This window comes from Oryzias latipes, chromosome 13 (genome assembly GCF_002234675.1).
Source record: "Oryzias latipes chromosome 13, ASM223467v1".
Classification (NCBI taxonomy): Eukaryota; Metazoa; Chordata; class Actinopteri; order Beloniformes; family Adrianichthyidae; genus Oryzias; species Oryzias latipes.
Window position 1 is genome coordinate 27,044,937 of NC_019871.2, and position 25,198 is coordinate 27,070,134.

Genomic DNA, 25,198 nt, shown 5'->3' on the forward strand with positions numbered 1-25,198 from the left:
AATTAAAACACCGGAGGGCGGATACCTTTGATCAAAGAGTTCAGTTCGAATTTGAACGTTGGAGGTTTTATTTCGACGACGGAGTTGCACAAAGCTTTTAATTTCATGTAAGTTGTCAAACAAATGTACGGAATTGTTCAGATATTTATATACATATCAGCCAGAATTACGTCAGTATTTTAGTATTAGTCTGGTTTACCGCGCGTTTGTCTTGATATTTTCCCTCCACGTGTTTTAGCTAGCAACCCAAACGTAATTTTTTTTTCACTCTGACACAACATTGAGTAACTTGTTGTTCTAAGTCTGTTATGTTGTTGCCTTTTTGGACATTTTTGTGTGTGTAATGTTGTGTGTAATGGTGACAATTGCTAATGAATATCAAGGTACAGCCGTGTCGTGTGTTATCGGTTGTGTCCTGTCTGCTGTAATTTATTTTTTCTTCAAAAAAGACAACTGGCTTAAACAAGTTAATTTAAAGTTCATGTATATAAAATAATGGTAACCGTAACCACGTTTAAGAAGCTGAAAAGTCTGGGAGTCACATCGTTCCTTCAGCGCGGGTGGGTTTTCTCCTCCAAGCTTGGGTCTTCAGACAGAGAACGGGGGGCTTAGGGTCGTGTGCAGAGGGTGGTTTGCAGTGTCTTTCTGCTGTTCCAACATTAGAACCTTTCTGGACTGAGATGTCTGAGGTTTTTCCAGAGATCTGTTGTAGACACTCCTTCAATTTACTGCGTTTCTGCCCCGACTGCTCACCAGGGGCACCACTGTGTCACCTTCACTTTCCAGGCTTTCTCCAGTTCTTCTCTTAGTCTCTGGTATTTCTCCAGTTTCTCATATTCCTTCTTCCTGATGTTCCCATCGCTTGGGACTGCCATATTCACCACAACGGCTTTCCTCTGTTCTTTATCCACCACTACAATGTCTGGTTGGTTCACCATTACCATCCTGTCAGTCTAGATCTTTGCTCTCTCATTCTCTACTTTTGAAGGCGTTTCCCATTTTGACCCTGGGGTTTTCAGGCCATTTTCCATATACATGTTCCTGTACACTATTCAAGTTGGGTCTCTATATAACTGATGTTTTTCTACAGTCAGTCCTTTGACATTTATTTGACTTGCCTCTGCTGTAAATGCTAAGGATGCCTCTTGATACATACAAATACCATGCTTCAGTTAACCTCTTTTGTTGTCAGCAGATTATATCAGAAGTTGATCACATGGAGCCAAGCAAGCCTCCTGACATCAGTGGGATGAAAGTCGCTGGTCTTCCTGCGTTTGGCAGAGGACTACAGCTTGAGACGGTTTTGGGACGCAGTAGAGGATTACCGCTCGCTGCTGAGACGCCCAGTGTAGGACGAGCCCGGGGAGTGTTCACCCCAGGGGAGACTGTTCCAGGACCAGCTCCGTCTCTGCCCACAACTGTACCTGTGCAAGGTAGAGGAGTGTTGGCACAGCCCGAGAGTTTGGTATTGGGTCGGGCCAGAGGGGTTCTTCTACAAAAGGTTGAGCCAAAAGTGGGTGTGGCCAGAGGATCTGTTCTGTCAAGTCTACAACTACAGGATGAAGGCGCCTCTCCTCCTGAAACACTGCTGATTCCATCAGGAGACACCTCAGCTTCCACTACAGGAGTGGTAAGTCTGTGGATTTTTGAACACTGCTTATGTGAGGAGCACCACTGTCTAGTTCAGGGGTCTGCAGCCTTTAAAAAGAGCCATTCTTCCTGACATAAACCCAGTGAAGTCTCACTTTACCGTTTATAGAAAAACGCTTTATTTAAATTGTTATAGCTTGTAAACTATTCATTTATAAAATGTAGTTTTAAAATTATTCAATAAAAAAAATTGTAATTTTTTTGTATATACAACAGTTATAAATCCTTTTTATTTTTGAGGGAGCATACACATTCTTTTATAATAAAATACACTGTCAAATAAAATGCCACCCTGCTGCAGATTTACTTTATCTAAACGTGCAAGAAAATCAAACTTACCTTTTCATGTGCTCATGATTTTGGTGCACCTTCACCCTTTCTTTTCATTTTAATTTCAATTTTAAATTCAAATTAATTTTATCTCTATAGCACCTTTCATGTGAAAAAACAGCTCGATGTGCTGCACGTAAAAACAAACAAGAATGCAAAAACACCAACGCAAAACATAAATAAGGGCGTCATAATAAATAAGCACAAGTAAATGAGAAATGACTTAAGAAGAGAGAACCAAGAAGGCGCCGTCTGCTCTGTCCTGTTGGCCTGGTTGTCAGCATAGACACAAACACCCCAGCCAAGGGGGAGAAAAACCATCTAAAATGTAAAAGTGACAAATAGACAAGTTAAAATATAAAAAAATTAAAATAAATTCATGCATAAAAATTCTAAAACACCTGAAATATAAATAAGAATAAGTTAAGATGTTAAGACAAAAAATAATAATAAAAAACACACATTAAACGGTAAATATTTTATATCATAGGAGATCTAATTAAGAGCTGAATTAAATAGATGGGTCTTTAGTTTCTTTTTAAATACCTCCACACTGGATGAGGCCCTCACATCCTCAGGCAGGCTGTTCCACAGACGAGGCCCGTAGTATCTAAACGAGGCCTCGTCGTGGGTTTTTTGTCCTGACCCTGGGGACCTTTAGCAGGCCCGAGCCTGAGGATCTAAGGGCTCTGCGAGGTTCATAAGTTAAAAGCAAATCTGATATAAAAGGAGGACCAATACCATGAACACTCTTGTAAAAGAATCTTAAAATTAATCCTGAAGCAGACAGGGAGCCAGTGCAGAGATTTTAAGATCCGTGTAATGTGTTCCCTCTTCCTGGTTCTCGTTAAAAGGCGTGCAGCAGAGTTCTGGACTAGCGATTAAGAGTGGTTTTCTTTACCCCAGAAAGGAGGGCATTACAGTAATCTAATCTTGTGGTAATAAAAGCATGAATTGAGATTTCAGCACTAGCTCTAGAGAGAAAGGGTCTCACTCAGGCGAAATTCCTTAGATGGTAAAATGCAGTTTTAGGTACTTGATTCACATGTTGGTCAAAGCTAAGATCTGCATCTAGAATCACACAGAGGTTCCGTACTGTATCACATATGGTCATAAATTTGCTTGACAGATAAAATTGGACCCTATCTCTCTCAGCTTCAGAACCAATTACCAAGACTTCAGTTTTGTCTTGGTTGAGCTGCAAAAAGTTCTCTCCCATCCACATTTTAATATCTAAAATACAATTTTAAAAGGCTGTCCATGGGTCAAGTGTCAGCAGGAGACACGGCAACATACAGTCATAAGCATAGCTATAAAATTTTAAACTTCAATGGTGTATACTCTGAATACAATTATATTCTTTAAAAGGCCTATATCTTGCTTTTTTTAAGCCGTTCAGAGTAAGATGTATACATATATATGATAATATATTACTTTTAGCACCCAAAAGAGCAATTTTTCAATGAAATGTTAGTTTTTCTCGCAGCTAATTTTCTTACCTGGATGTAAGACAACCTGATCGGAGGCACCAGCTTTCGCTCCTTGTGGGTGCTGACAATTACATGACGCCAACCTAGAGCCAGCTTCGGCGGGCAGCGCCTGCAAAAAAAACATCATAACTATTGCAAAGATGGCTGTAGGTTTTTGCCGATCGCTGCTAGCTCCGGAGGTTGAGAGTGTGTTTGTGTGTGTTAGCCTCAGAGGTTTTATAGAGGAATACTCAGAAATGCGTGAATGGATCAAATTACTGCTTTGGGGTTGTTTTTTATATTTAGAATTAAAATTATAATACAGTAAAAGCTCAAAAAGTTGATTTTTGGATGATATAGACCAGGGGTCTCAAACTCAATTTACCTGGGGGCCACTGAAGACGGGGTCTAGCTGAGGGAGGGCTGTAACTTCAATGCACACACATAACTTGTGAGTTCCTGAGAGCCAGTAGATTTGTATGGAACATATACTATACTGAACTATTAACTATACTCTATCAGTAACTGTTTTCTGTAGATCATTTACTTATAAAATTCTCGTTCAATAAAATAAACGTAAACAAAAAAAATCAATAAGTAAATAAAGTAGTAATACATTTCTGTTTATTTAGTCTTCTATATCTGCTATTTTCTAATTTAAATGCCCCTATTAACACAGTTCAGTTAACACTGTTGAATTATAACTGTTAAACACTAAAGAAGACTTACATTTTACAGTTTTGTAAATCCATCAATGGTTCTTCTGAACACGGCTTCTCTTATCATCTTCTTACTGCTGGACACTTGGCAGCACCTCCTCCCAAACAGCTGAGACCCTCAGTGTGATTGAAGATGATTGTCAGAAAATCTGGACTGTACTTGGACTTATTGAAATTTAAGGTGGAGAAGTTGAGTGTGTGCTCCCAATTCTGAGTCTGTGTTGTAATTTTTTTGTAAGTTTACTCTTTAAACCACAAATCAGTAAAGGAGAAACAAAATTCAGAAACCATTTTAGGATTTTCTTTATGACATTTTGCACATTTAAACTCTGGTCACAAGTTATTGTAGAGCAGCCGGTCAGCCACTCCTATATTTTTATACTGAATTCATAAAATAACGGGCGTTTTTCACTGGAGATCAGAACAATCAATAGATACCTGAGATCAGAAAAAAGCTCAAAAAAAGGATGGAAATGTATGTTGGTGACAACAAACATGTGCAGCCAAGAAGCACAATAAGCGTGTTTGAGATCGCCCAGGTGGACGAAACGCTGCGCAGATCACCTGGTGTGTGACGTATGTTTTTGTTTTTGCAAAAACATCACCTGTCAATCATCACAAAAATATCATGAGGAAAGGGGCGGAGCAAGGGGCAAACCTAAGCGAACGCAGCTGGAAATTTAGTACTGCACTGACTGAAAGCTGCCCTGATGACTACAAAACAGTGCATTGTGGGACATGTGTCCTGATGGTTTGTGTAGTTAAGTGATCAATTAAAATAATTTAAAATACCAATTGATTAAAAAAAGGCTGCATACATTACAAAACATTAAAATCAATATAAAAGATATTATAACAGATCATACTAAGGGGGAGAGGCATATTAAAACTAAATTGAATGTTAAGGACAACTTCCTGTTCTCCTTCAGTCTCGCTGCAGCTTAACAAAGACATTAAAAATAGGTAAGCAAATCTGAATATCTGTAACTATTGTCATTATTATTACATATTTGTTCTATCTTTCAGATTGGTATGCCAGGTCTTGCTCAAGGGTCCACACTCGTGTCCATGTTTAGAGGAATGGGAATTGAGCCATTGGCACCTCGTGGAAGAGGATCACAAGCAGTTGGTGCGTGCTTTTAAAAAAGTGTTTACCCAGTTTAGAAGCTGCTGAGAGGCTGTTTTATTTTTGTAGCAGGGTTCTGCGGCATGTTTAGTCAGTTTGTGCATCACGATTATTTAGTGATGCGTTACTTGTATTCCAGAAGCAGCTGGAGGCATGGGGGACATGAAACCACAGGGTGTCCATGACTCGATGGAGAGAGGCAGCATGTAAGAAATCGGCCTGTCCAGAGATTTTTACTTCACACACAAAAAAATATGTTTTATTTGACATGGTAATTTTGTTGGTTTATCTTTGTTTGCTCAAAGTTTGTCCCCCATTGTGGGGCGTGGAAGAGCAGCATCGCCGCAGCTTGGGATGGACAGAAGTCATTCTAGCCCTCCCAGTTTGCCAGTTTCGCCAGTATCTGAAACACCAACAGACGTGATGTCACAGCCGCCTCTGACAGGTAATGAAAGCGTGAAGGTTTTCAACCATCTGAGCGCCATTACATTTGAATCCTTTAACTGTCGGCTGAGCCAAATGGTGCAGCACGTTTTTAAAAACGTTACCCTCCCAATACAATAATCAGTTTAAAAACAATCTTTTTCATTGTTTTATGTTAATCGGTGTGGTTTGGCTATTAAGGGGTTAATGTCCCTCAAAAATTCACAAATGTTCTGAAGAATTTAGTAACTTGCCTACCTGCAAAGGTGCGTCTCATGACTCTGTTTGAATGAAATAAAAAATGAATCTTCTAATAAAACCTAACATGCTCTTAAGGAGCTTCATCGTCTGTGCCCACTCGTCAAGAGGCCACTGTGACCTCATCTGAGGAGCCAATGAAAGCTGAGCCGACAGTGGAAACAGAGAGGTAAGTCCCTCTGACAGAAATTAAACGGCACCAGTATTTTATACAGGCAATACTCTTAACCCTTGTGCTATCCTAGGCACGTTAACATTGGGAGTGGGGTCATCTAGACCCACTAGACAGTGCCCTGAAGCTTTTTTTCTTTAATGATTTGTGATCTTCACTGGTCTCCATGAATTACATGAAATCTTTAGATAACTAAATAAAAAGAACAGTAAATTAAAGTCATCGTTTAAATTCTCTTTATGATTTATATTTTTATGTATGCCTTCTCATTTTAAATAATTGCCTGCTTAATGTTTTAGATTATCAATTCATTTTTCTTGTCTTTCCTCTTTATGTCAAACGTGAAAAAATATAAAATCTGCCAAATTGAGTTACACTCTTACCGTGACCGGACATAATTAAATAAAAAGAATTAAATCATTCCCATAAATTAGGATTTAATTCCCACAGAATAATTAAATTGTTCCCTCGAAATATGAATTTGTTCAAACAAATGGTCTTCCATTTTCTCACGATATTCCTCACAGTGGAAACTAACAGCTGAAATCTCTTGGCAAGCTTTTTTTATCCTTCACCTAAACTATGATGTTGAACAATCTTTGTTTTCAGCTCATCCGACAGCTGTTTTGAGGTTCCCATGTTGACATTCTTCAGGGGTGCCCAAATTTACACACCTGCCTATTTTTGTTTAAGTAATTATTGCACAGTTTCTTTAAATCCAATAAACTTCATTTCACTACTCAAATATCACTGTTCATCTGCTATATGATACATTTAACTGAAATTGATGATCCAAACAACCAATGATTTATGAAGAAAAAATCTTGAAAATTGTCACGGCTGACCTAACTTTCTTATACCACTGTTTGCAGTAAACTCTCATTTTTCAGCGTTGATGTTCTCTTTTCTTCTTAGTAAGCCCCTTAATAAAGCTGGGGTCAAAGGAGCCTCCATAACTATTGGCTCCAACCACATTCCGATCAGCTGCAAGAATCAAGCTGTCTATCAGTATCATGTAACATTCAAGTAAGTGCTGGGGCTCAATTCATCTGTCAAAGGCCAAATGTGGGGAGCAATATCACTGTCTTGATGTCGGGGAGATTGAAGTTTTTATGTCTGTACTTTCAGTCCAAATGTGGAATCGATGAGCATGAGGTTTGGCATGATGAGAGATCACCGCTCCACCACAGGAGAAGTGATTGCTTTTGATGGCTCCATTCTGTATCTGCCAGTTCAACTCTGCGACGTGAGTAAAAATATAAAAGGCAGTTACTGTTTTACATTTGGGCTTTTTCTGCATCTTATGTGTTTGATTTGTTCAATGCAGGAGTATTCTTCAAATGGTAATTTTTCCAATGTGATTCTTTTTCTCATTTTTTGGGTGGGGGCTGTACGCTAGCACGTTGGACTGGTGTCTGCTTTTTAGTCTGTCAGGATTTAAGTTTTCTTGAGAAAATGTTTATTATCATAATAGGATTTGTAATAACAACTCTGTATTTCCAGAACCTGCTAAATGGCTATCGGTAAATTATTTTTCTAACTTGGTTTTTCTGTAAACTAAAACATTATTACATACATTTGAATAGAAATTAAACTGTGTTGCATTAGATTGTCAGCATGACTGTTAAAATATCTCACAAGACAAAAAGAAAGTTGGAATAAATTCTAGCCTAGATGGTAACATTTTTACTTTGCATCATACATTCTGCTGTAATTTCCCTTTCAACCGCATGTTTTAAAGATGATATTGAAATGACATGCAGGTGGTCAATCTCAAAAGTGTGAGACGGACTGATGATGAGGAAATAGAAATCACAATCAAGATGACGAAGGTGTTGCCTCCCAACTCAGATCTTTGCATTCCATTCTACAATGTGGTTTTCAGGAGGTAAAAGCATTTTCCTGTTCTAGTTTTTAAGTCTTGAATATTCATGAAAGGAATTTGGGATTTTATCTGCACATCACAAGTAATCCCACTGCACCTTGTCCAAATTCCTTGACTAATAAGACCTCATCTGTGTTTTAAGGGTAATGAAAGTCATTGGCCTGAGGCTGGTGGGACGGAATCATTATGATCCAGAGAATGCAGTCATTCTTGGAAAACAACGGTTAGCACCTTTATTTTTAAACACCATAGTTGATTTATACGTTTATGTCCCGCTCTTTCTACATGATTCTTTTTTGCTTTTAAAGACTTCAAGTGTGGCCTGGCTATTCGACCGCCATTAAGCGTATGGATGGAGGTCTGTACCTCGCTGTGGACGTGTCCCACAAGGTGCTGCGGAATGACTCGGTTCTTGACCTCATGTGAGTTTTGAAATCACCAAAAACGAGACTCTCAATTACAACAATTAATTTAAAATGCTCAGAATAATCTGACCTATCCTGGATCATTTTTTTTACTTGTGTTGAAGAAACAGGAATCCTCTTCTTAATTTCCAGAATCGATTCGATTCACCAGAGCCTGAATGGATTCTTTTTTTTTTATTATTCTTTTGATTCACTCGACTCAGTTCAATTTTGAATTTGCACGGTTTGCACATTTAGACATATTTGAATAGATGTACATTATTAATCCATTTTAGTTTTGAAAATATTTATATGAATCTGATGAAGTTCACATAATGTAAATAATAATGAAATAATAAACAAATTAGATTAACACCATGCTAAGTTACATGAGTCTCAAAAGGCGAGGCTCTGAAAAAAAATGTGCAGATCATTATGTTCTACCTCTCCTGGAGAGCGTTTCACTTTGGAAACTAGGGGGAGCTCACATTATAATATGCACTTTATTCCTTGTGCTATCCAAGGCACGTTAATGTTGGGAGTGGGGGTCATCTGGACCCCACAAGACGGTGCGCTGAACCTTTTTTCTTCAATGATTTGTGATCTTCACTGATTGCATGAAATCCTCTCCACCTTTATCCACCATTGTCATGGTAGGTCATGAAGTTTGATGATCTCTGTTTTGTTTATTTAGGAACACCTTGTATCAACAGACAAAAGAGAACTTCAAAGACGCGTGCACTAAAGAGCTCATCGGTAGCATCGCCATCACCCGATACAACAATCGCACGTACCGCATTGATGACATTGAGTGGGACAAGTCACCCAAGGATAGTTTCACATTAATGGACGGCACAGAGACCACGTTTTTGGAGTACTACAGGTGAAATTGTGATGTTTACTTACACATGGTCAAGAATTCCAGCAAGTTGATTCCAAATTGAAATTGTTTTCACATTAGTGATGAAAGTCCAAACTGTGCTCGTCTTTTGTCGTCATTGTTGGGCCTTTCGTGTTTTAACAGCAAGAACTATGGAATCACAGTTCAAGAGACAAACCAGCCGTTACTCGTGCATCGACCAAAGGAGAGATCCAACCCTGGAGGCAAGGTAAAAGCTTCTTGCAGTGTTACCTCAACATGACTGTAAAGGCTGAAATGCACAACTAAGGGTGTGAAGTACTGTGGAGTCACAGCTGTGCTCCTTAAATAGGATTTAGCACCACCCCAATCATTCGGGCAGAGAGCCAGGCATGGAAAATAGGTTTTACCTGACTGTGGGTTGAAATCCACATTTCCCAGCCACTGGGCAACCACTCACAGTGGCGGTTCTACCCTTAATTACTCCCTGGGCGAGACCCCCCCCCCCCCCCCCCCTCCGAGTCACTTTGTCCATGTCAACTGACATGTTTTATTGTCATTGAAATTAAGAAATTGATACAAAAGACGTTTATCAGAATTCTGCACCGCATTATAACAGTTATCAGAACATGAAAATAAGACTATAAGCATGGCAAAAATACAGTTGGGTAGGAAAATATCTAATCAAATACAATATTGAATAAATAATATAAAATAAATATTATAAAGCACAAATCTTTTATCACACAAATAACATGCTTAAATAAATATAACTGCAGCACCATTGCACTAAGAACAGAAGACACTAACTAAAACTAACCTTTCTAGCCTTCCTTGATGCAAACTCGTCAATAACTTCATCAAATGAAATCTGCTCCTCTATTGAATGATTGATACCAACAACGGCAAGGTTAGTGAGTCGCTCTTGAGACATTGTTGACTTTAGGTATGACTTGATCAACTTGAGTTTGAAAAGCTCCTCTCTGCTTGAGCCACAGTGACTGGCAAGGTGAGTGCAATCCTGAGAGCAGTCCACAAGTTGGGATATATTTCTGATAGATCCATATCAGACATGAAAGTCAAAAGCTCAAGGAGACTTGGAGTCGTTGATGGCAAGTTAGGCAAGTTCTTGATTCCTGAACAAGCGCTCTACTGTCCAAATCACTGTTCCTTTCAAAATGCAGTATCGTCTAGTGTCTCGCATTGCTCCGTCAGCTCCTCATCTGTAATATTGGCCTTGTAAAAAACATTTATGAATTGGAAATTTAAGTTGTCATGCTCTATATCAATCTCTACTTCAGAGAAACAAAATTAGCTCATGTTTGCTGTCTTCAATCCTTTGGCACATTTTTTTTAATTATGACCTTTTAAATTATGTTTTGTCACCATAGAGTTGTAGTAAATGGTAAATATTCATCTTTAAAACTACCAACAGATTTATGAAAATTCTTTTGACTTATACAACCCAACATTTGTAAATAAATAAAAAATAAACTTCATACATGCAGGCTCAAAATTAACCCCTAAATCCTGAGTTACCTGTTAAAAAAAAAACATTGTGAAAACGTTTAGGCTGCCACAAATGATTATTAAAGTAATGGCCTATTTGCCCCATTAGCATGTTATAGCATTAGCAGCACGCTACCATCACAGCTCATTTAACATTTATGAACTAATTATACAATAAAACAAAACAAAACCTTTGTGTTACAGCAGAGCTGACACACGATTCATAAATAATGTTACAAGTTAAGGCAGAGCAAACGTTTAAGAAGAAAATCTGAAAATTTAATGATGATATTTGCAACATTTGGGCCTACTTCCGTTTTGGTCATCGACCAAAAAAAAGCTTTCCTCTGCAACATTGTTGTTGCAGGGCCAGGTAGCATTAGAAAACGTGCATTTAACTGTGAGAACATACCCTTTTCTTTATCTCTTTTCTCATCTTCTTTTCTTTTTTTTTTCTCCATATGTCAGATGTTTTTGCCATTTAGCAATAAATGTCCTCACGAAGGCATGAAAACTATCGACTAAACCAACTGTCACCTTAGTGACAACATCGTTTTGTGTTCCCATTTTTTATTTGGGCATTTAACACAAAAATAACCCAAAAAGCATGATTTTTTTTTTATACCCTTAAAATGTAGGTTATAGAATGTCACTGTATGACTGACTTTTAAAAAAGTTTTATAAAGTAGATTCCACCCCCTGCCCTTGTCCCCCACCTTGCCACTTCATTTGGAACCAACCCACAGTTGAACTGATTCCCCGCAGCCCCCCCCCCCCTCACACATTTCCAGCAGGAGTGCGTGCAGCTGCACCTAGGGGCGCCAATTCGCTACATGGCGGTGCAGTCGCAGTTTTTATTTTTTCATCAAGCAGCGGACGTCGCCCCCCTTGAAGATGATCCAGCCAGGTTTTGCGCATGCGCAATCGCGGTGGTGCTCCGTGCGCCCTTCACCCCCCCCCCCCCCCCCCCCCCCCCCCCCCCCCCCCCCCCACCGTTCACACACATTTGCATCTTTTTATCAAAGACAGGAGAGAGCTGCGGGGCGGGGGCACGCCAGGTTTCAGGCTGTTGCAAACTCTGTGATATAAGTAAAGCAATAGAAGTGCATATGTTTTTTTTTACAAGCGCTGAGCCGCCGGTGCCGCCCCCTTCATTTTCCGCCCCGGGTCATTGCCCGTATTGCCTGTGCCTAAAACCGCTACTGACAACTCCACAAGTGACCTCGTAACCAGTGAAATAAAGAGTTTCAAAAATATTGCTTTTTTTTGTTTTGTTTTTTAATATTCACAGGAGTCTATGCTAAGGGTTTTTTCATATTTTAAACTGTAGACATCAGATTATTTATTAGATTATTTGGCTAACTAAACTTATTTTTACATTTTCTATCATTTCTATTTAAAGTGATTCTTTTCAAAGCATCAAGATTAAACTGAGTTTATAAGGATGGTTCCTTGCAGTGAATTAGTTTTAATCACCAGCCTTCTCAATAATTGGATTTGTTTGAACATTAGTATTTATCATCGCAGCTTTACGCTTTTTCCCCATGATTGTTGTCATTTAAATCCCCGTTTTCTCGCAGGTCATTTCTGGCCACATCCTCCTAGTGCCGGAGCTGTCCTTCCTGACGGGAATCCCAGAAAAAATGAAAAACGACTATAGGGCAATGAAAGTAAGTTGGATGTTGAATAACACAGGCCTCACTGTTTTTTTTCCCCCTGCTTTCTTGTTTTAACAAAGATCTGTCTGTTTTGGATCTAAAAACTGTATTCTTTTTTTAAATTTTATTATTTTTTTACCTCGCCTTAAATGAGGTGACATCAAGTATTTCTAAACTGGATCACTTGGAAACAGCTGAACAGGGAGAAAGTCTTCCTTTTTTAGGCTTTAGCAAAGAAGTTGGTGTATAAGGTTTTTAGGCCGTTTTTGTTGTAATTTCATTTAAAAATGAATCACCTGGAGGCAGAATTGGGGGAAAAAGTCAATTTTCTGTCAATCTGTTCATCTTTAGTAAATCTGTCCTTTTTTTTTCTTAGCAAGTTTACAGCTAGATTACATTAAAGATATGTTCACAGCATTTATTTATTACTTGAATGTAATTTAATTTTCTTCAAACGAAAAAAGAAATTACTTTTCCTTCTCTCCAGCTAATTCAGACTACAGATGCCTTACTGACTCCCCTCTCCTCCATGGGGTACAGGGGGGCTTTTTAGCTGTACTAAAAATAAGAAACAACTCATTTGTGATAACAAAAAAGAAAACTCTTCAATGACCGTGTAAAAATGCCAAAAGCAAAGACGGAATAGATATCAAAGTCACTCCAAAGCAGTTGTTTTTATCCTATGTTTTCGTTATGTTGTGACGTCCTCTCTGCTTGTATATAAAAGATAAAAGGCCTATACTTCGAAAGTGCTTTCTACCTTCTTCAAAGGCCCTAAGTGCTTCAGTCACAGTCCCATTCACACTAGGGGTGTAACGATACACGTAGTTGAACCAAATCGTTTCAGTACGACAGTTTCGGTTCGGTTCACTTCTTTACCGTTTCGGTTAGTTTTGTTTTTTTTTTTCCCGAATATGCATTGTAGCGACCCAGCTGGTGTGTCAGTCCCATCGGGGAAACAAGAGCCGAGCTGCTTATGAACTAGCTGTGTTTAACGTCCTTGCCTCATATTTCACACGCCCTCAAACAGTCTCTGAGAGAGAGAGAGAAATAGATGCTCATTCTCCTTTCTGATATTAAAACTCATTAATTATGAACACACGTGAACGTCGTAACATGAACGTCACTTCTCTTCACAGCTCTTAAGTGATGGTGAAGGATTCAACACACAAGATTTCACACTTCCCATGATTCTTAGTGGCTATGGGCGGGGCTAACCCCCAAGTCGCCACAGTATTAACTTTGCGCCGAGGCAGAAGTAATGTTAGCCGTGAGTTTCCTCCGAGACTCTATTAGGTGACTGACAGTTAGCATGTCAACATGTGGCTAATGCAGACGCCAGGCCAGAGATGAGGGATGAGCATATTTCCAAGATGTTAAAGTAAAATAGTTTTTGTTAAATATTATGTCATTTGTAGTTTTTGGTAAAGAAAGTAAAAGGGGAGAGAGAAAAACAGATTAAAATCAACAATTGAAATTGGAATGAAAAATCACCTTTATTTTTTTACATATAGCACAGCTCTATGTTCTTTACTCACTCAGAGTAAAATTGTGTTTTTTAACATTTTCTTGTGGCCAATTTCTGATGGAGGATATATATTAAGAATATGGAGTTTAAAGTTGCATTTCTGAGCATTTCTTTATACAAACTGTAATTTAGGAGCAGACGAAAAAATGCTGTTTTGAAGGGAAAAAAAACTAATTTGTGACAAAATATGCTGGGCAGCTTACAAGCTCCCTGCTCCGCTCCATTCTGATGCATTCACTAATCGCTGACTAGATCCATGTACGTCCTCATTTTCCTCATCCGAGCTGGGATGAGGAAAAAACTTCAATATTGCTTGCCATTTTTGTTGCACCGTTAATGTTAGGTTGGGGTTTTAAGGGGCTGTAAGCTGGCAGGAGATCACATAAACGGAGAGCTCTGTAATGGTTGATGGGATTTTGGCTGAAAACAGCACAGTCATGGTTAAAAGACCACTTGGAACGCTTTTACAATGGATCAAACGAAACTAGAAGTGGGACTTTGGTGAGTCAGGTGTTTCATTTGCAGTCAGACTTCTGCAGTAAATGCTGGAGAAAGCAAGTTTTTGCCTTTTTTTTTCTGTCTTTTTTGTTTTTTTTCTTTAAACTATAATGTAGACTTCTTTGAGATATTTTGTCCCAACACACCCACTACTATTTTCAGGACTTAAAAATTCACATCAATGTGAGTAGTGATCAGCACACCCATGCAATCAAGCAGCTTCTGAAGAACATTTCATCCAAAGAGGACTGTACGAAAGCGCTGGAAGGATGGGGACTGGAGCTCGGCTCAGATGTTATGATGGTAAGCATCTGTTTCTCCAGTATAACTTGCAGGTTTGAATTCATAGACCTTTATTTTATTTTTTTTGCTGGCTGCACTAATCCCTGCACTGCGATAGACAACGGAACTTGTCAGGGTTTAAATTCTAAAAATAGGCCCCAATGGGTGAAATCGTAGAGTGGACTATAGATGTTTTGAGGCTAAAACTATTGATGCGTGATAATGACTTTTTCCAACCGATGCCTGATATTTTCCTGCCTCTTGTAGCGATACCAATACTCAATCAATATTTTTTTTAAATACTTAAGAAAAAAATGTTAGTAAGTACAAAGTAAGAGCGAATGGCCCTAATGTATTCAACAAATTTGCAGAACTAGTTTTACCTGCAAATAAACAGAACAGATTGTACAAACTCTTTATTCAGATGTCAGATGAGATAATAGAGTGCATTTCAATGGTCAGAACAAATAGCATCTCTGCTTTCTGACAGGTTAGCTGTTGAATTTTTCATCCAGCATATTTGCAGCAGGAGAAAAAACTATCAATGCTAGTGCAAGACGCTGACAGCTATTTCCATGCAAGCCCCACAGTTCTTTTTTTTTTTTTTTACGGCAGCTTCATATTCTTTCCACACATCGCGGTGGTGAATTTTTAAATAGCTTGTGAGATTTGTGGTGTTAAATCTTGACCTTTTTTTTCCCTCTTTGTGACACTTCTGTCGAACACATTTTGCAAACAGCGAGTGAGTCGTTGGTCTCAGACTGCGATGATGTTATAACTTGCGATACATGAACAAATAGCAAAACAACAAAAAACATAATTTCCATTTCATTGCAACAGTTTAATTTAAGTAAGGGTCAAAATAGCTTAAATTACACTCCAAATGACCCTCATCTACATAGGAGGCGAACATCTAACATAAAAGGGTCCATGTGATTGGTCAACGATCTGAAGGCGTCCATCCAATTGGTCAACTTCATAAAGGAATTTATTTGATTTGTGAAATATTTTAAGCTGCCATAAGATTGTTTTGGCACATTTAAGGTAACAATTAGCAATGATTAAAATTTTAATTCAACAAACATGTTTGCTTATTTAAAAATATATCTAAAATTGTGTTCATGGCATTTGGTTTCAAGTCTTGCATACATGAAGACTATACACAAAAAAAGGATATTTACACACATCAAATGGTGCTGTGATTGTGAGGACTTTTTTTTTAACGATTTAGTTTAAATTTATTCACGTTTGTTGTGTCTCCTGCAGATCACAGGTAGAATGCTCCCTTTTGAAACCATCTGTCTTAAGTCCTCCTCCTTTGCTACTGGTGCCAATGTGTCCTGGTCAAGAGAGGTTGTAAATGGTGCTTCAATCAGCTCTGTGAGTGTGTGAAAAACCACTGTATATAAAGTCGGAAACTATTGTCATAGCAGCCCCAGATTTTCCAGCCTTGACGTTTTTAGTATTGTGTTGGTGTAAATATTTTTCCTTTAGATCCCTTTGAACATCTGGGTAGTTTTCTACCCTCGCCGAAGTGCTGAACAGGCAGTCGAGCTCATTTCTACCTTTCACAAAGTGGCTGGTCCTATCGGACTGCGGCTGCAGCGACCAATCACGGTGGAGCTGCGAGACGATCGGACCGAAACTTATGTCAAGAGCATCCATTCTCAACTCACCAGTGAGGTACAGTGTTAAGGCCCGTACACACCGGGACGAATATTCGCCAGCCGTTATTCGCCAGCGTTTTTTGTGTTCACACCCAGGCGATTTTCGCTGACGATGAGCCGAGCGTGCAACATGCAATTTCATTCCCTGACATTAGATGGCGCTTAATGTAAACAGAAATACTCCTGTACACAAGGTAGCGCTGCGCAACTTTACGCTTCTTAAAGTCGCTTTTCCCTCAGAAGAAGAGAGCAAGTATTTACACGCTTGTCAGAATTATACAAAGAATACATGAATATTTCAAGCACCAGTTGCTCCAACTGGTGCTTGGTTCGGGGATATTTTAGAATGTCCGTCATTATTTCTTCGCGGCAGTGTAGACTCTACTTGGCGTCTTATCTTCTTCGCTGGTATGTGTGCTCAGCAAGGCAGTTTTGTGTTTGAGCGCCCCCAAGTTGTGTTTTACTGTAACTTCAGAAGCTCCAGACACGTGTGCAAAAGCGCCATTCTCATTGGTCGAATAGATTTCGACGCGAGGCGTCAAAAAAAATAAACAAACCCGAGGCGGGTTTTTTTTTGACGCGTGGCGTTTTTTCGCGTCGGTGTGCACACTCACATTGGTGCCCTTTGTTTAGTCACTAGGCGTTAAATTCGTCCCGGTGTGAACGGGCCTTTAACCAATATGCTTTCTTGATTCTAAGCTGATATTTGTCTGTACCAGAACACTATATTTTTCAAATATGTCCAGATAAAACCTTTAGAAATCTTGCATTGTCAGTTGTTTATGATTCATAAAGTATTTTCACGTACAGAGACTTGGTCTGCATGAAAGTTGCTTAAACCACATATGTGCAAGAGTTTAATTTCCCAGTTGTGTGTAGCCTCACCTTCAGCTTGTAGTGTGCGTCATTGAAGGCAACAGGGACGATCTCTACAGTGCCATCAAGAAGTTGTGCTGCCTCAAATGCCCCGTCCCTTCCCAGGTTTGTCATGTTGAGGTTTTGCAGAATTAAAGGATGGTATTTTTTTATTTTCCAAAATAACTGCGCGTTTGTCTGCAGGTCATCAATGTTCGGACAATATCTCAACAACAAAAGTTGAGAGGCATTGCCCAGAAGATCCTTCTCCAGTTGAACTCTAAGTTGGGTGGAGAGTTGTGGACTGTCGGCATTCCACTAGTGAGAATTTTCTTCTTCAACTTTGACTGCATGTTTTTTTTGTCTGTTGGCAATTTAAAGAAAAATGTAACAAAGTGCACAAAGATATATCTTTACTGCACCAAATATAGCAAATTCTATCATAGTTTCAGACTAAAGATTTCCTGGATTGATATAAATTATTATTATTATTTTTTGAGCGTCAGATGGCATGTCAGTGCGGCAGCAGCACAATTTCAGCATTGCAGCCAGAGTTCAAATATATGGCTTTGGCGGGTTGCCTGAACACATCTACCAATCACTCACTCCTCTTTGGTCACGTGACGTGTTCAGTGATTCAGTCAGCTCTTAGGATCAGCCACGCCAACCCTGGAGGCTGGCTGATGGGTAGGGGCAGGTGAGCAGCTGCAGCACTGTGGAAACAGTCTGCTCAGCTTTTTAAAAGACCTTCCGCAGCTAATGAGCTAAGTTATTTCCCCACTGCACGAAAAATGCAATATCCTTAAATCTCTGGCCATTAACTTGGCCAACTCCATGGAGTCTGCTATTTAAAAGACCAGCACACAGAACACTAAACCCTGTGGGTGCAGAATAAAAATCTGCTTATGCAGATTTTTGCTCACTTTCTGGGGTTATAAAGACTTCTGCCTACCAATAACTTTATGCCATTATGCTTTATGTTCACAAACATTAGCAGCAATGCTGCTCACTGCTCTTTTAATCTTTCCTGTCAAAATTTAGACAGATTTTAGTGTGTTTCGTTTTTGTAAGTCGAATAGTTAAGTCAAAGTTCAACACAGAAATATAAATGCTGTCATTAAAACAAATCCCATAGCCTTACTTTGATGGTCTCTGGAGCATTTGGCCCTACACCAGGATTCTGTAGAATTTGTATTAGGCGGAAAAAGTTCCTGTTCTGTGTTTTCCAGCATTTCATCACTTTCAAACTGAGTTATTTTTTTCTCTCTCTCATGATGCTCACTTCTGTTCTTCGCTCTAGTCCATCCACAAGTAATCAAACAACCTCACTCTCCTGCAAATATTGATTTGGTTTGGTCCACGGGAAGTGTAAACAACCTGCAGCAATCTGAAGTGTAGCATTTCAAACTGTTAATTTTGAAAGAAAGGAACACTGAACTTTGATTGACCTTCTTCCCCCAACAGTGGCTGGGATAGACTCCAGCAACAGGTGACTCCAGAAAGAGATTAAGTGGGTTTGGAAAATGGATGGATTATTGGAATTTTATTGGTTTTTGTGCATTTACTTTATCTATTTACCGTAAATTCCGGGTTATAGGGCGCACCCGATTACAAGCCGCACCCACTCAATTTCACGTGTCGAGCTTCCTTCATATATACATAAGCCGCATCATTGTACAAGCCGTATGCAATAAGCAACGCGGCCAGCCTGTCAAAGCATGTCCTGACTCCAAGACTGAATGACGCTTTTAACCTCACTGCGTGAGGTGTCAGCATAGCGTCAGCTCATGTATTTGAAGATACCCACATCTGACAAACAGCATGTACGTAACTCCTGTTCACAAGTTCCTCAGTTATGTTTTTTTTTTTGTGTGTGTGTTTAGTTTTTTTTTACTTATTGAAAATTGAGGTATCATACATAAAAATTACAAACAGTAACCATATAATCAACATTACATCCTTCAGTTATGAGGAAATTTACACCCGCGATTCCCCATTTCCCATGAGTCTTAGGGGCTTAAGGCGGGGCTATTCCCTGGGTCACCACACTGTTGTCAGTGTTTAAAGAATGAGCAAGGAGCAGCGGTGGTGGGAGGGGCGAACGGGAGAGCATCTCTCCTTCCACTTGTGTCGCGGCAGCATTATGGTAGTAACAGGGCTGGTTAAAAAAAACACACCAGTAAAATAAAGCAGCGGCGACTGAAAAGCGCGCGCCTCAGCGCGATACGCGCGCCTCTGCGCGGCACCCGGTTGCTACGCACGGCTGCTGGTGGACGGAGCGAATCGTGTCTGTGCAGAGCAATCGGACTTAATACTATACGTTTTGTGGATGAGGGCCGAGAGAGGATCCGTTGTTACGTGTGGGAGCCTTCAGACTGCCATTGGTCCCGCAGCTCTATGTGAACGAGCAGCAGGAAAGCATCTCTCCAGCTCACACGGCGGCTGTGGGGCGGTGTGAGCTTTTCAAAGTAAAATTCCGCTCAGTCCTTAGAAACTGTTCAAACAATCACGTGGATTTGTGTTTCCAGTCGTGTCCCGACAAAATAAAGGCTGATGTTATTCCCACATATTTACGTTCAGCCAAGCTGCAGATTGCAGCTTTTCCCGCATCAATTCACGTTCATCCAGGCTAAATGTTGTTAGTGCATGTTAGCCTTCACCTAACCATTCTTCTGGCTTCGTTCTGCCTCTAAAGAGCACTGACCACACAGATTAAAAATAAAATGAGCGAACAGGCGCTTCATAATAACCATAACATAACTATAATAAACGTACGTTTGAAAGATGATCTCGTGTATTACGGAGCTGCTAATAGATGGACTAGTGTCACTGTGACTCTGAGGTAAATTCACTCCTGAGCATGCGCTGTTCTCTCAGTCACGCAGCTGACCGGCTTTTCCAAACCCGTTGGTGATGGTGGATTTTTTTCACGCTGCTTTTAACTTGAAAGCTGCATCATATTTTAGTGGCGATCACGTGCACGTTGGGTCTAATGGCACCAAAGGATTCTGGGATGCGGCTGGGCATGCGTGTTTCTTTTTGTTGAACAATGACTGAAATGTCTAAGACCTGAAGTGAGGTCCATGCTGTTTGGCTGCTTAGAGGTGTGTTGAAAACTATATGCCTTGATGCTTGGAGTTGGATTACCCATTCAACCCCAGCTCCGAGATCAAAAGTACGTTCATGGTGGCCGCCAAATAAATCCACAAATTAGCCGCGTCACTGAATAAGCCGCAGGGCTGCAAGCGCAGGAATAAAGTTGCGGCTTATAGTCCGGAATTTACGGTATATCTTTTAAGACAAAAACCAGATCTGGTAAAATTATCAACAGATCTCACCAAATCCGTTGAGTAATTGACCAAGAAAACTAGTATTGGTGCATCTCTAATGATTTGAACAGCCTACAAAAAACATGTGCAACTTTGTGGGTTGAACATTTTTTTTTGGTGTTCCAAGTCTTTACAGTTTTATAGTATTCAAATAAGCACAAGTCATTTGACTGTGCAGACGTTCTGTGCATATCTGCTAACAGTTTGCTTCTTGTTTCAACTCGATAGAAAAGCTTGATGGTGGTTGGAGTTGATGTCCACCATGACACCAGCAAAAAGCATCAGTCTGTCATGGGATTTGTTGCAAGTGTGAACAGGTACAAAGTTTTTTCCTTTCTTAATTTGGTTCGTTTGCTTTATGAATAGTTTACCATCTCTAATCCTGAGTTGGTGTGCAGTTCAGGTGAACATTTGAAAGACACATTTGACACAGATGAATAACTTAAATCACCAAAGATTTTAACATATTCATTTAAGTGCTTTAGCACAGTGGTCCCCAACACCCAGGCCGTGGACCTGTGCCAGTCCATGTGCCGCTTGATACTGGGCTGCAGCAATGTGTTCATGTTCTGATATAAAAGGAAGTTTTATTTCTAAAAGACTGCTGGATCTTGTTCACCGCATCTGTCTGTCTTGACGCATCACATGACTTTAAGCAGCTGCTCGGACCGCAAAGTTGCCAGCTTAACGCTTAAAAGCTAATAAAAACCAGACAAACTTATTTGGAAAGTTTCCTCGGGGAGAGTCTGTGAAGAAACCAGAGAAGAAGCTTCAACTTCAAGAAAAGTAAAACTGCTATTTACAGACAAAACCAGACAGTTGTTTCTACGTACCAGAAGCTGTTCGCTCTGCCGGATAAGCGCGACCAACTTTTGAATGTTTCACACAGGCAGGTAATGTAGTTGCAGACACGGTGGATTTTTGTTTATTTAGTTTGGGTAGACTGACAGGTTGGGGTGTAAGTCGTCCGGTCATCTCTGCTGCCGCTGCTAATGCCCCTGCACTGGTAGCTTCCTGCTACTGCTAGCGCTAGCTTAAGCAACCAGAAACCTGCGCATAGTAAACTTGTTTTTCGGTTTACTCCAAACCAGATCAAAGAAAGCGATAGAGGACAAGAATGAGTAGAAATAAAAAGGTGATGAAATAATTTCAGCGATTAAAAAGCAGACGGAAACTCAGGACAGCAACTGAGCTCTGCTGGGACTGTGAGCGACCGAGCGAGAAGAGGAGTGGGTTGAAGCGAGAGGCCACGCCCTCCCTTTTTATCAACCAATCAGCACCTGCAGCCACCTGAGAGCCAGAGAGACAGCAGTGAGCGCTCTATATTTCTTTAAACAATTTTGAGATTTGAACCGTTTGCATGGCGTCACGTTGGGGGGGGGCATTGCCCCTCCTTGTCCATGCTGTCCATGCCTGAAGCATCAGATGAGCCGTGGACAAATGTAAAGTAACGATTATCGTGTTATCAGAGAAAAGACTCCAACTGCTTACTGGCTAGAAAGTTTATTTTAATACAGCTGAAAACGCTTCTTACTCCCTTTTCAGTGTTTCGTTACGCAACAAACGTTGCTGTGACCTCACCCTAAAAGCTACCTATGTGGTTTCCTTAACAGAATTATCTTAAAACAATGCAATAACACCACAACAATGAGACAGGGAAGAAAGGGAATCACTTTATGACACACAGCCTGTGTTTTTTTGTTTATATATACTTTATATAATGAACAAGATCATTCAAACACTAAATCGTTTTATGTAAATGTGTTTGATTTGAAACCTTGTGACAAATATCAGTGAACATTTCCAAATCCCTTTTGTGTGTAGTTCACTGACCCACTGGTATTCCAGAGTGACTTTCCAGACGCCCACTGAGGAACTGATCAGTGGCTTCAGAGCCTGCTTCCTGTCCACTTTGCAGAAGTATTATGAGGTAAAACCAGCATGCATTCTGAATATTGAACCCATTTAACCCTGCATAACCCTTATCTAACCCAATCATCAGTGACGGATGACTCAGAAGCTCCTGTTGCAACTTTTTCCTCTTAAGTCTTATTAGAGTTTTCCCCAAGTATGAGTCGAAATAGCTATTAGATGATAAATCAAATGTACAAATTGATTTTAACTGCTGTATGTTGATTTAACCTGTATGTTTTTTCTTTGCAGCTAAATCATGACTTGCCACAGAAGATTGTGGTTTACCGAGATGGCGTGTCTGACGGTCAGCTGAAGATGGTGGAGCTTTACGAGATACCACAGCTGATCAAGTGCTTTGAGACCTTCCCCAACTATGAGCCCAAGCTGGTCTTCATCGTGGTCCAAAAGCGCATCAACACCATCCTTTATTCATCTTCTGCGAATGGCTTCAGCTCTGTCCCAGCGGGAACAGTTCTCGATCACACCCTCACCAACAAAGACTGGTCTGTCTGACTAGTTATTCTCTATTGTTGGGAAACACAGGAAGTACACAGTTGATCAAATTTACTTGTAGCTTTTTTTGTATTTTCCGGGGCCAGTTCCTCTTTTAACTACTTTGAATCCATGTTGCATTAATATAATTAAAATTCATATAAAAAAAAGTTGGCATTAAATCAGTGGTCCCCAAGTGAACCTGTACCAAGCAGCAGAGGAAAAACAGTTTTTTTTCTGTTTTATATATAATTAGATTCTGAAGGAGGTTTTATTTTGAAAAACTGCTGGATTCTCCCTACCATATTGCGCTTCAATCGCTTTGTCATGTGTGGAAAATCCACCCACTACTTTCTTAAAGCGCCTGTGCTGACCGCTAAATTGTAGCTCTCAAGCTAGCGAAGAAAACAAACATATTTGGAAAGTTTCTTTTCACATAAAAGAGCCAGTGAGGAAATAAAGACTTTAAAATAAAAAGAAAGTTGCATTTAACAGACAAAAACCAGGAGTCTTTATTTCAACTATGAATTTATTGCTACAGTTGTTCCCACACAGCATAATAATGTAGAATATTCAACAACCAGCTGTGTAATTCTTGCAATGATGCTGCTAAAAAAGCTTACCAAATGGTGGATTTGCATTTATTATATTCAGAAAATACCAGTTTTAGTGGCCTGCGTTTTTGTTTTGTTTTGTCGCACCTTAAAAGTCAGATATTTTCTTTTTTTTGCTTCCCCTCTGCCTGTTATGGGTAGGGTAAATAATTTAAACTGGCTGCAGATATTTTACACAGGATGGAGGTAAACTTTGCTCTCAAAAGTTAAAAGGGACAGAATGCTAAACATAAAATGATCAAACACCCACTTCAGCCCATTACAGACTGACTTTACAGTAGTCCGTGTCCTGGAAAAGGTTGGGGACCACTGCATTAAATAAATAAATGCTGTAAATATGCACACTTTAAGGTCAAAATAACTGCACACTGCTTACATTTTTTTCCCCTCTGACATTAAGGGTGGACTTCTATCTGACGGCACACGACATCAGACAAGGCGTCGGACTCCCCACTCATTATGTCACACTGTACAACACAGCCAACCTCACTCCAGACCACTTGCAAAGGTATGGTCTTGCCATTATTCTGACACCTGTAAAGAGTAGTTGATTCTTATCTATTTTTTATCTTTGTTAGTGAAACCTGTTTGTATTAATCATATTTTAAGAAACGTAATCAATGTATTATTTGTATAGCACTTATAAAAGCAGAGGCAACCAAAGTGTTTAACATAAAATCATTAAACAATTTCATAATAAACATAACTCAAGGTTTGTGCTGCAAGTGATGGGAACAAACATAATTTTATCTTGAATCTTAAATGATTATTTCCTGCTTTTAGATTTTACCTAAAAGAGTAAATGTGTTTTGCATCTTCCACTATTCACTTTGACCTTTTTGTTTTTTTCTTACATTTGCTTTTTCTTTCATTTCTGAATTTTTTCCAGATTGACTTTTAAAATGTGCCACCTGTACTGGAACTGGCCCGGCACCATCAGAGTTCCAGCACCATGCAAGTATGCACACAAACTGGCATTCCTGTCGGGTCAGTTCCTGCACTCTGAGCCAGCCATCCAGCTCTCAGACAAGCTCTTTTTCTTGTGAGCTGTTTTTTCTTCATTTGAGCGGTTCATTTATTTTCTGAAAGAAAAAAAAATTTATTGGATGAATATGTAAAGTTTTTTTTCAAACTGAACTTGTTCTGAGTTTGGAAAGTATTCCTCAAAATGTTTTAAGAAAAAAATTGTTCTTTTGAGGGTCCAGCAGGTTGTCTGTTGTGAAACATGGATCATTTTGGATCAAAAAATAAAAGATGTTTCTGCTTTTCCCCTTTTTCTTTTAAGAGCGGGGGGGGGGGACTGACAAAAGAGACTTTAAGGCAAGTCTGAGGCTTCTCCCTACCCCTCCAATTGTAGGGGCATTTGGAGCTGTAGTGGGGTCCAAACTTGTTTTTTTTTAAGGGGTAGCCATAGTGACTTAGGACTAGAGCTGGGTTCAAAAAATCAATGAACCAATCAAAATTGATCCAAGCTTATTAAGTCACTATACCAGGGGTCGGGAACCTATGGCTCGCGAGCCATATATGGCTCTTTTGATGGTCACATGTGGCTCGCAG

General features: G+C 39.7%; 1 protein-coding gene across 2 annotated transcripts; it reads left to right on the plus strand.

Moving 5' to 3' along the window:
- piwil2 (piwi like RNA-mediated gene silencing 2) lies at nucleotides 1–24,909 on the plus strand. 2 transcript variants are annotated; one of them, XM_023961208.1, is made up of 24 exons: nucleotides 1–107; nucleotides 1,196–1,630; nucleotides 5,195–5,297; nucleotides 5,437–5,500; nucleotides 5,600–5,739; nucleotides 6,054–6,144; nucleotides 7,063–7,173; nucleotides 7,276–7,393; nucleotides 7,911–8,035; nucleotides 8,175–8,255; nucleotides 8,341–8,454; nucleotides 9,131–9,319; nucleotides 9,461–9,545; nucleotides 12,385–12,474; nucleotides 14,651–14,791; nucleotides 16,037–16,150; nucleotides 16,265–16,453; nucleotides 17,317–17,418; nucleotides 17,497–17,613; nucleotides 20,850–20,938; nucleotides 22,446–22,551; nucleotides 22,785–23,038; nucleotides 24,042–24,149; nucleotides 24,531–24,909. In XM_023961208.1, the coding sequence occupies exons 2-24, from the start codon at nucleotides 1,217–1,219 to the stop codon at nucleotides 24,685–24,687; spliced, it is 3,102 nt and encodes a 1,033-aa protein (XP_023816976.1). In that variant the 5' UTR covers nucleotides 1–107; nucleotides 1,196–1,216; the 3' UTR covers nucleotides 24,688–24,909.
- The last annotated feature ends 289 nt before the right edge of the window (nucleotides 24,910–25,198 follow it).

Excerpts from the sequence above, each read along its gene's own strand:
- piwil2 (XM_023961208.1), top strand. The coding sequence starts at position 1,217 with ATGGAGCCAAGCAAGCCTCCTGACATCAGTGGGATGAAAGTCGCTGGT. Across the intron at positions 7,174-7,275 it reads CAGTATCATGTAACATTCAA|TCCAAATGTGGAATCGATGA; the intron begins GTAAGTGCTGGG and ends CTGTACTTTCAG. Across the intron at positions 20,939-22,445 it reads TTTGTTGCAAGTGTGAACAG|TTCACTGACCCACTGGTATT; the intron begins GTACAAAGTTTT and ends TTTTGTGTGTAG.